At 43.6% G+C, this 11,531-nt stretch overlaps 1 protein-coding gene across 1 annotated transcript in view; it reads right to left on the bottom strand.

Moving 5' to 3' along the window:
• Window positions 1-1,717: 1,717 nt before the first annotated feature.
• The window catches only part of arntl1a (aryl hydrocarbon receptor nuclear translocator-like 1a), a 32,274-nt gene continuing 22,460 nt past the window's right edge, over window positions 1,718-11,531 (bottom strand). Inside the window, exons 13-20 of the mRNA XM_037107188.1 lie at window positions 10,893-11,139; window positions 8,859-8,965; window positions 8,609-8,759; window positions 8,438-8,517; window positions 8,210-8,318; window positions 7,513-7,606; window positions 6,372-6,465; window positions 1,718-6,268 (exon numbers count right to left, since the gene is read on the bottom strand). Coding sequence (XP_036963083.1) covers window positions 6,111-6,268; window positions 6,372-6,465; window positions 7,513-7,606; window positions 8,210-8,318; window positions 8,438-8,517; window positions 8,609-8,759; window positions 8,859-8,965; window positions 10,893-11,139 — 1,040 coding nt within the window. The 3' untranslated portion in view covers window positions 1,718-6,110. The remainder of the gene's footprint in view (window positions 6,269-6,371; window positions 6,466-7,512; window positions 7,607-8,209; window positions 8,319-8,437; window positions 8,518-8,608; window positions 8,760-8,858; window positions 8,966-10,892; window positions 11,140-11,531) is intronic.

Raw genomic sequence — 11,531 nt, 5'->3', positions numbered from 1 at the left:
TTCACAATAAGTTCTACAATATCAGTATTACAATGAATTGTGAATGAATATATCAGTGACGTCCAGTGGAGTCTGCAGCCTAAGAAGACAGACTCTGTGGAAGTCTGCTTCCACAGAGCCCTCAAGACATGCAGACTTCCCATGAACGTGCCTGTGAAGTCCAGCTCAAGTTTCCAGCAGCCCTGAGAGCTCAAATTGATTTCACCTTCAATATGTGATTGAGCCCATGTAACCACACAGCAGGGCCATCGCCTTTAGCCCAGCAGCTTCGGATTTCGGGTTTAAAAAGTAGATAAAATAAAATCAGTTTGGGAACTCCAGGCTTCCAGAGACTGGGATTACATCCTTTAATGTAGTTTAAAGGAGAGTGAAGCTCTGGTGCCAGCTGTAAGTGGAGCACTTTCCAATTCAGTCACTGTGGTTTCATCATTAAAAATCAACATCATTTGATATATAATACAAATGATAATCAGGCCCTGTATTGTGTCGAGACTTCACTGAAACAAGAGGAACATATTCTATAGGGGAAAGGATGAATATAGATTGTTAAATAAAAGTAGGTATACATTTACAAGAAATGGTCAACACCAAACTAGACTGTGTTTCCACCAGGGCAGGTTTTCATCCTTGTATGTGAGATTCCTGACGCAAATATGGATGGAAAAAACCCAACTTTTTCTCAGTATTTGCCCCCTCTATTTACGTTTGTACCTACTACGCATCAGGTACCGTTCTGATACGGTAATTATGATACGGTGCTAAAGATGTCTGACAGAGAGTGGGGGCCGGAGCACAGTGTGCAGGCTGATCTCAGTGACTCAGCTCTGGCTCCTGATATTCTGCGTCCCAGCTGGTGGAGCATTACTCACACTATCGCTCCGTCATCACAGCGTTGGAACATGTTCCTCCACACAACATCACTGTGACCAGATGTGGGCACATACATGCTGCCCTTCGACCACAAGCTAATCTATAATTCACATGTATGCCAGCAAAATGTAACTACAGGCACGATGAAGCATCTCTGCAGTTGCTCTCCAGGATGCAGAGAGACATTTTTAGATTTCACTTTTTAAACCAGCGTGAGAGCTTTTCTGAAGTGATGAAAGCGACGTTCAGTAGCTGCAGATGACCTGACTCAGGAATGAGGGCTGGACATTAAGTATTCATGAGCTGCTCCCACAGTACCTCTGATTATTGAATGCATGAGTTCACAGTGTATGCTCACACTTTATATTATGTCTCGGACCACAGAAATCCAACCACTAATGGGCTCCCTGAGTTTCTGAGACTCTGAATATCAATTACCTCATTTACTAAAATAATAGATTATACTTTTTTTTTCTTCCATTTTCCAAGAACTAGTAGCTCTCTGTTGGACCACTGCAGAGTACGTCTCTCTGACCTCCGCTCAGATGCCTTGTGAAAGCATTAGCAACACTTCCATCAGCCTTTCTTTCTGTATGTGTGTGTGTGTGTGTGTGTGTGTGTGTGTGTGTGCAGAACTTCCAGCAGCTGGATGGCAACATCATATAAAAATACCACAGGGCTGCACTGATTGGCTGAGGGGAAGGGGACCAGGTTTAAACCAGAGTCATGAAGGAAACTGCGGAGAAGCCCTTCGCCCGCCGGAGGAAACGTCGTCATGTGGAGCGGATCTGTGTGCGAGCGGCTGGATCGCAGCTCGGTCTATCAACAGACAGACCAGAGTCCACAGTGACAGAAACAAATAATTTTATTTTAAAAATATTTCACTGCTGATACATACAATACACTCATCATACTCATATATATTTGCATAAAGTATACTCTTAACATGATAATATTTAAAGATTTGATACATTATTGTCAGGTGGGGAGGGGTATATCAACAAGGAGGACACTTTATTGTAGTGTGTAGCGTAAAAACATTGAAACAGAAAACCACTAGAACAGATACAGAGGGGACCTCACCAGCTGCTCAGTGATTGGAGGAGGACAGGAGAGGGGCGGAGCCTAAACGCTGCAAGTATTTGTTATGTCCCCTAAATGGTCTCGGTTGGACTCGTGTTTAAAAAGGGAGCTGCCAACTTTTTCAGCCACGACTGGTCGATGTCGGGTCAGTTTAAAAACGTCCCGCCCATATGGGAAGAAAATGTCTGTCCAGTTTGTGCCTCTCACAGCCAAGAATCTGCTGTTTTGACACATTAAGAAGGTCGTTGAACAACCAGAATCGAAAAAGTAAGAACAGAGACTCCATAAGAGACTGTTCTACATGTATTCAAGATTGCATTTTCTATGTGTGTTGGGGGGGCAATCATGTTTTTCCCCCTTGTAGGGAACAAATAAAATGGGAGTTACAGGATTTACAGTCATATTCTGCAAAAAAAACAAAACAAAAAAACCCAACACTTTTTTCCAAATCATTCATTCATCAGAGTTTACGTCCTGGGTTGGTGACTAGCGCTCTGCTCTGTGATATGGATGATAAAATAATACAAGTCGAGGCACAATTAAGGGTAATTTTATACACTCACAATGCAGTGTGCATTTCACTTGCTTTACTTCACTTTCAGTATGTTTAAGTATTAACAATGCATCTAAAATGCATTTTCAGTATAGTTCCACGTTTATTTCAAAATTTGATGACAGCTGCTTTGCTGACCTTTTCTTTGCACTGTTTATTCATTATTTGGCAGTTTAAACAGATTCTGTTAGATACCTCAGGTGGGGTGTTTCGTGGGATACTTTTTAATTACCTTCTTTTTGGCATTTTAATTTTGCAAATGCATTCTGGACGTCAAATACACGTATATTTCTTTCCATATGGGCAGGCGGCAGGACCGCTGAGACTCCTCCCAGCGGGTCCACCTCCAATCACACTCGACAACAAAAAAGGTCTGTGAGCAGCAGAGAGCTGGCGAGGTAAAGAGGTTGTGTTGCGGATATTCATTATCATGGAGGAAAAGGGGGATACTGAAATGAAGAGTTCCATTCAGACGTTCCTTGCCGTCCCCCCTCCTCACCCCGTTTGTTGTCCCGGGACGTAGTCAGAAAAATATCCTGTCCCTACTCCTGTGGATCGCTGTCGCCTCCATCTCTACAACGTTTCTGTGTTTCTATACTCGCCCCCTGTCTACATTATAGCCCTCTCAGCTGATAAGGTAGTTTGCATTGACAGTTATGTGAAGCCACAGTACATCTGTGGATTATTAAGTGCTAAATAGACCAAATTCACAAGTAATAGCAGGATTTTCTTTCTTTTCAAAATCCACACACTTCAAATCTGTCATTTTTGCAGCAGAATTTAACTCGGAGGTATTTTTTTCTATAACGTCTCCCAAGTCCAGCAAAGGTTCGAAGGATGCGGCTCTTACACTCAAGCCCAGGCTAACATATTAGGTCCATTTTTAAATATATTCGGATCACGAAGGCAAAGAAAATACTTCTCGTAGCTGGTTCTGAATTAGAATACGGATCCAGAGTTTAGCGACTGACAGTCTAACTGCATCTTGAGAGCTTCGTGTGGGTGCTGATGGAAGATCCCTCTGTGACCCAGACCACCAGGTTGTACTGTTAGCGGGCTAATGATAATTACCCTGCGAGCATGAGTTTAACTGTAGAAAGGTGTGTGTATGTGTGTGTGTGTGTGTGTGTGTGTGTGAGGAGCAGACCTCAGTAAAATGGCAGTGAAGAACATTTCCTCCTGTAAAAAATGTCCGCAGAGACATCAAGCACACCTTTACAGCCACCAACACACACCTGCACACTGAGCTGCTGCTCCCAACAGATTCAACGAACCTCCTCTTCCCCATTAGAGTCGGAATCTTGGGGTTATTTTTTGCATGAATGGCACTTCAGCTGTTTATTCTTCTCCCGCCGAGCGCTCCCTTTCAACACTCCATGAGGACCTGCAGACCCTGCAGAGGGTCTGCAGCTAAAATGCGCGGAAGAACACACCGTGAGGACGAAAACGAGGAGCGCTTCTCAGGTCCACAAGGTTTCTGATCACAGTACTGGCTCCAAACTCCACTCAGCCTGATGGGCCCTTTCACAGCAGACATGTTGACTTGCCGTAGCAGGAAAAGCATTAGTTACATTGACGACGGCTCGGATCTGATAAGTGTCTATTCTAGTGAGCCAGCACACACAATACCAGGACCTCCTCTGAGTGGACTACAGCCAGCGTTAATGTTGTGAAATACACATGCGCTCCTCCTGCTATGACAAGTCAAAATGTCTGCTGTGGGAAAAAAAAAGTCCATTGTTTTGTGTCGGGGCCTGTTCTATTGCCTGAGTGGATAAAAGCAGCCTTGCCATGAGCTCTGAAGACATGCAGCATCATGATGATCAGAATTAGTATGAGGTATGGGAGCGGGACAGATCTGAGCTTCTAGTTCTTCAACTTCTAGTTTGGCCCCCGGCTAATCTGAATAGGGATAAAAAGATTTCATTGTGAGCCTCTTTTAGACTTTCCATACGTTATCAGACCGAATGACTCAAATTCTGATTGTGACACTCAACAGAAACATGAAAAATGTATCAACAGTCTTACAGGCGCTTCTGTCACAATGTAAGCTTCTGGAAAATGAAGCAATGGCTGTAAAACAATGAAGACTTCAGTCGAGTGAGAGTGGGAGAAACATTCCCACATGATGTTGTCCGTTATCAAAGTTTGAGTCATACGGTCCTGAATAACTAGAGCTCGTCAGTGAGGTTCCAGAGGTGACCATCCAATTCATGCCCTTAATCGAGGACGTTGATTATTAAGTTTTTCTCATTTTCCATTTTTGCTAAGAAGCAAATGTTATACGGTCACGATTTGTCTTGTGTTCGGCTGGTTAAAGTTTGCAACCTCTTTACGAAAGGATTTTCCTGAAAGCCCAGTGGAGCGACTGAATAGGAAACTCACTTCTGGAACCGGAGCTGTTGAACAAAAAAGTGGGCGCACACTGTTGAGATCTATTGGAGGGTCTTCAAGAGCCAGATCAGTCCTTATGATGCCATTCATATGTGGCAAATTAACTTACATGTTCTATGGTTATGTGTTCAAAATGCTGCCGCCAGCCGGCCTGTTCTCCCTCTATTCAGATCATTCATCATCATGACTTCCTTCATACAGAAGTACTGCAGGTAGTTGTTTGCAGAAAGTAATGTTTGAAAGATAAATCCAAAAAAAAATACAGAATGGGCTCTTATCTTCGGGAGCATTCAGTGAGGCTGAGCTTTAGAGTAGCTTGGAGACTGAACTGTTTAGGTTAGTAGAGGAAGCAGCAGCTAGGTGGCCTTTTCAACAAGGATTTACTCATCTCATCATTTAAATAAAGTGAGATACCTCTGCTCGTGGAATTTTGTGGCTTGGGAATAAAAAAAAAACCCTCTGAGAATCTTCCAAGCGAATCTCTGGAGGTGACCGTTGCCTTCCCGTGCTGGAGATCAGCTGGCTTAAACAGTCGATCAGCATCCTATGAGCATACTTGAGCATACAGTTAGCGGCGATGAGAGGGCCGCGTCAGGAGGCAGAAATCAAGCGCTCCCCTCCCATCGTCAAACTTGAACCACTGTCTGTGAACGCCTCAGGAGTCCTGTGTTGGTTGGGGTGCTGGCTGTAGACCTAAAGCCAGGACCCAGAGCCACTGCTGGGCAGAGTTAAGTCCATCAGCGGAAACGTTAGCACCACAATCCTGTAACTTGAGATTCCATTTGCTGGACTGTAATGTTCTGAGTAATGTTCTCTCACCGTGGCAATGTTAGGGACCGCCTCGTCTGCAGGCAACTACCACTGCAGAAAACAGCATCTTAAAACATCATTTTGAGCTAGATTAATTTTATACAAAAAAGTCCTTCTGTTTACCCCAGAAAAATTCAGGGTCACTTGTCCACTTACAGGGAATGATGAATCAAGAAGTAGGAGTGTAATCTGAACAGCCTTACCTCCTCTTGTGGGTAGTACTGCTCAGAAAAACCTTCACTATATACACCCTTTTTAACTTTAAACAATCATGTGTTAAGATGGACATTTTTTGCAGTGTAGTTGTGTACGTGTGGGTGGGGGGGCAGGAAACATGACAGCCAGACTGAACTCTTTCCATCAGTGGCTCTGGCCCTCTGCTTCTCCCCTTCCAGCTTCCTCACAAAGGCCAGGGGAGGTCGCTGAAGTCGACAGGGCCGCCCAGGCCGGCGTCCGCCTCCAGCAGGGACATGATGACAGCCATGGCCGCCTCGTCATTGCTGGGGCTGCTAGAACCGGGGTCGTCCATGATGTCTATGCTCAAGTGGGAGTTGTCGCCTGTACAGTCATTAAGAAAACAATGTTTAGAAAAGAGAGCAACACGGAAATAACCCCTACTGTAAGGAGGTGCATTTAATATGTGCGTTTTGGTTAGACTCACTCATGATGGACTGGTTGGAGTATGGGTAGCCTACAGAATCCGGTCCAGGAAGGATTCCTGTGCTCGGCAGCTCAGGTGTCCCTCCATTTTGAATCTATAGAGAGGTGACACACATACAGGCACGTATCAGCTGACTGAACAGAGATCAGTTTCAACCTGAGCTGAAAATGTTTCCATTCTGTCCTCAAATATCTTTGTGACCCTCCACAAAGACACAGAGGCATGTGGGAAAGTTAGTGTCACATGTACAGACATGAAGATCTCCACACAGACACAGACTCCATGTTGTTGTCTTTCAGATGATCATCAGCGAGCACACACTTTCACTTTAATGTTTCAGAGGGACTTTTACATGGAAAACCAGCAGTGGGAAGAGGCTAGAGACATAATCTGCCAGAAAACCCCCAGCGTGTCATCTTAACACCGGCTTTTATACGGATTAAACACACACAAATATAAAAGTGTTAATTAGTGAGTTTAAGAGGTGCTGGTGCAATTTAGACAAAATCCCTGGTTTGTTAAAAACAAACAGAATTAACTTCACTGTTTTTATGAGCAAAAACAACCGTGAAAAACATTCAGTGTCCTTAAAAGTGTATTCTGGTAGACCTAGCGGTGTAACGATCCATTGATTTCAATATATTGATTCAATGATCCAATATAATCGATGCTGTGTGTAAACATTTCATGCTCCATGTCTTTAAGCTCCACCTTTGTTGGCCAAAAGCAGAAAAGAAAGCAGCGTCAACTTCTTCTGTAACCAGATGTGTTTAACTGGCAGATGATACTGTCTAATATCCACGATGGGCCTCTTATAGAAAAATGATCCAGCTGATGGCGTATCATAGAAGGAATCCTAGTAAACTTAACTTGATGATATGGTGATATGGATATGGATGACAGTGGATTGACTTAATAGTTCCAGGTTGGTGGACCACCAGTATTTGGAGCAAGATAAAAAAAGAAGAGGTTACGTGGATTAAAAAGGCGACAGCTGTTATCAAAGTGTGTCAGCTACATATTTAATGATCTCCTGCTTCTCAGCTCATTTTCAGTGCAGACAATCCAATTAAGATTCAATAACTGGATTTCAAACCGAGTCATCTTGAAAAGGAAACAGGGTTTGTGTTTGCGTGTGTACCTTCTTGCCCCCTGGAGAGCAGGTGTCGGGTGGAGGGGTGCTGGTGATGTTCAGAGGGCTGGAGCCACAGCTGGAGGGGGAGGAGCCTCGGATCCTGGTAGGAAGACATACAGATGGTTGCAATGATTCTGAAACACGCTCCACATTCTCAGCCTCCGAAATCATGGGGACCAATTCCAACTTAGATAACGTACTGACGTCCACGTCCAAAGACATCTGACCTGCGGGACTTATTTTGAACACTTTGTCCGCGTTGCCATGGCAATAACTAGATAGTTCATCTATCAGTGGAGATAACTGGTGTAATTTTAGCACCGCAGCAGTTATCTGAGTCAGCTTTCAGAACTGAACCTGAGAGCTTAGTCCTGTTCTGCACTGTGGAGGCACTTCTTTCATGTGTTTCGAATCTGTAGAAATTATTCAATACACGATCAGAGATGTTTCATCAAAGTCCTGCATATTTGTGTCATGTCACCCGCATCCAAAACTAGGCCACAGGGATTTTCCTAGTTTCTTTCTCCTTCTCTCATTCTTTAAAAATAGTTTTCTACTTTTATAAACCATTTCAGTCTAAAAACATCTTTGAAAGATTCCACAAATATAGGCCTGGCAGGGAGTCAACTTGGGCCCAGCAGGTTGCCAGGCTTGCAGCATACTGGTTCTCGAATTGAAATACACAGATTCCATCTGCGCTCACCTCTGGATCTCCATCACTTCCTCTGCAATCATGCGGCCGATCTTGCCGGCTCCTGCTCTCGTGCCACCGGGGATGCCGGGCACCGTCTGCAGCGCTCGCCTTCCTCCACCTACCAATCAACAGCAATCAGGAAAAGGCGATGGATTCATATGGCAGTTTGGAGAATAAATCATTCACAGCAGGAGGTTAAATTACAGAAATTGTGTTATTTCTAAAGTGATATCTTACCCTCTGAGGTGAGAACACTGTCCATGCTCTGTGGTGAGGCGGCAGATTGAGGGTAGTCCGATCCTTCCATCATAGGACACCTGGACACAAAAACACGCATGTGGAAATGTTCCGATATTCAGCAGCTACGTATCATCAGTTTTTGAGGCGCTCGTGTCCTCGGCCACTTACGAGACGACAGTGTTGGTGGAGACGATGTACTCCACCTCCTTGGTCCAGGGGTTCATGAAGCTGAACCATCGGCTCCTCAGCGTGATGAAGGAGCCGTCTTTGATCTTGAACTTGTAACAGTTGGTGTTGATCTTCTCTCTCATCTGCAACACTGTGGACGGACACCATGGACACAGTAAGTAAAAACAAGGAGACATATTAAAGACCCTCAACATCCGTGAAGCTACTGTGTCCGTCCCTCAGCAGGTACCTTGTCTGTGGCACTCTGCCAGGTGGCCGATGTCGTCCTGGTGGAAATACTCATAGAAGGAGGTTCCCAGCAGCTCCTGGGGCAGGTAGGCTAGGATGGCTGTGGCTCTGAGGGAGGGAAAGATAACACAGTGAAAGGTTTTGTTTACTTACAGCTGATGGTGTGCGGCTGCTCGCAACCCTCAAAGAAAGAAAACAAGTTCCAGACATATTGATCTGAAGCAAAAACAACTCCTGTTAAGCTTTCCTCACAGCCAGCATTTAAATTAAATCAATGTCAGCTTCAGTCTCCAGTTTACAGACACGTGTTGACTTACGGTCAAACCGAATCAATGAATCCAGAAAAGATGTAGTTACTATCCAGCACTTAAATGCTTACAGACCTCAATGTGTGCCCCTGCAAATGTGTCCTGCACAGGGAACTCAACAGGCTTCAACAGGGTGACACACAGGGTGACTCTGTTTAAAATCTGTCTATTTTTTTGTTGCCTCTGTAAAAAAAAAATGTTTTGCTTATTAAATGTTTATCAAATAACAAGACTTATCTTGTCTGCCTTGCTCTAAAAAAAACTACTGCAAAATGTAACTGCTGAATACTGAATTTGAGTTTGTCCCACAGCCTCTAACACTACCTGACTAAACACATGTCTCCAGGGCAACTGAAATGATTGTCTGAGTAACTGCTCACGCGTTATCTGCACCATTTTTGGCTCCTGGTCAGTACTGCACATGTGCATCTCTCAACAGAGATGACAGAGATGTGACAGGACTCACTCCTTATCTACATTCTTAATCATATCCAACCTGGAATTTCACTTTGACCTAAAAACTAATTTCAGTATAATGTTAAATGTATCAAAGCCAACGATAATTGCAAAGCAGAAGCACTCTGAGGTGTGAAGAGACAAAACAGCTTGCTTACTACAACAAGATCACTTATGACAAAGTTGTGATATTATGCACAAGGAGTGATTGACTGCAATACCATCTAAATCTAATCAGTTATGATTCACAACATTTCTGCTCTGTATAAATCAAATGCTTGAAGGTAAAAAATCAAAGTCATCTATAAACATGAGACCTCAACTGCCGCATCAATGCTTGCTGTCTTAAAAAAAAAAGCCTGCCAAATCAATTTTGTGTGAAAGTTTAATCTAGCGTTTGTTGTCTGTGGATGTGTTTTGACAATTTCACCCTGAGCAAGTTGATATTTTCTTCTCTCTTTTTACAAGGACACTCATCTGGAAACTTTCAGTTGAGTTTTATGTGAGGATCTCCTTGGGAAAAAAATAAGCTGCTTGAATATTCTATTCAAGAGACTCCCCAGTTGCATTTTGCAAAGCTGTTTCACTCTTCTTACTTTTTTTTTCAGTAACAAGAGTGAAACTTGAAGCAGGGGGAGGTGGAATCAATAAGGTCAGTCATGTGATCTGTGCATTGACACTAGGTTTTCATTCTGCGCAGTCAGCAGTAATAATGCTCTAGAGCAGGATACTGCAGTTACTTTTGCCTGAATAGCAATAAAAGATAACCAATGTGCCACTGGTTATCTGTTATTGTTATTTCTAAATGAACCCATCTGACCTCTGTGTGTCACCAACAAGGAGCAGCATTTGTAAGATAGTTGATTTTTAAGCCTAATTCCCAAAATCGTCAAATACTGACACTTTGGGTCGACCCGAACTATCAAACCATGTGACGATCTGGGGATGAGGTTTTAAAAAAAAAAAAATCAACAATCTTACAAATGAGAGCTTTAACATATAAGCACTGAATCAGTCCACCATCTTACAACTTTTTACAGTAATTGAGAAAATGTACCTTCACAAAATCTTTGTTGATCTTTTTCCTGCTCTCTAATAATCAGCCCAGTGACAACAAAATGTAACCAACATGTTTACACACTCCAAAGTGAGAACAGAGGTAAAGTGATAGCTGAACTACTTAGACTTGGCACATGATCAACATTATATTGCTATCATAAAAAGACAAAATGGTTCAGTGGGTGACACTTGAAGGGCAACCTCTGTCTCACCTCTGGTCTACGAAGACAAATTTGCCGTCGATGGCGTGTCGGGAGACGTATTCTGTGGGCTTCACCCTGATGTCTGCCAGGCTGGGTTGGGGGACGATGTGGGGGTGCAGGCGGCCGATGGCCACCAGGCAGCTGAGGTTGCAGCCCTCATTGTCGGGCTCATTGTCCTCGTCGAGACCCATTTTCGTGGGTGGCCAGCTCTTTAGGTAGCCCGTGCTGTGGATAGTGCAGAAGCTCTTGCGGTCGGCTGTAAAGAGAAGACGAGTGGGGCACAGAGGCAACAGTGGGGGTTATTACTGGAAATGGACTGAGACCATCTTGGTGGGATGCCATCCCCATGCAGCGAGGATAATTGGAGATTCTTACAGTTCAGTGAACTGAATCTGACAGTGGTTATAAAAGCTGCTCTGATTGGCTGATAAGCTGTTACAAAACAGCATTCAGAAAAAAACATGTTTAAGAAAACAAACAGCACTCAAAAAAAATAAATAAAGAGAAGCATGTGCACTTTTACACATGTATACTTCCAATCATGACATTTGAGGCAAATATTGTACTCCATTATATTTATTTGCTGACCTTAGTTACCTGTTACTTTGCATATTGTATGTTTGGCCAGAGCCAAAGCAGCACATCTTA

Source organism: Acanthopagrus latus, chromosome 8 (genome assembly GCF_904848185.1).
Source record: "Acanthopagrus latus isolate v.2019 chromosome 8, fAcaLat1.1, whole genome shotgun sequence".
NCBI classification, from domain to species: Eukaryota; Metazoa; Chordata; class Actinopteri; order Spariformes; family Sparidae; genus Acanthopagrus; species Acanthopagrus latus.
The sequence above is the reverse complement of the archived record's forward strand: the minus strand, read 5'-3'. Positions and strand labels throughout refer to the sequence as shown.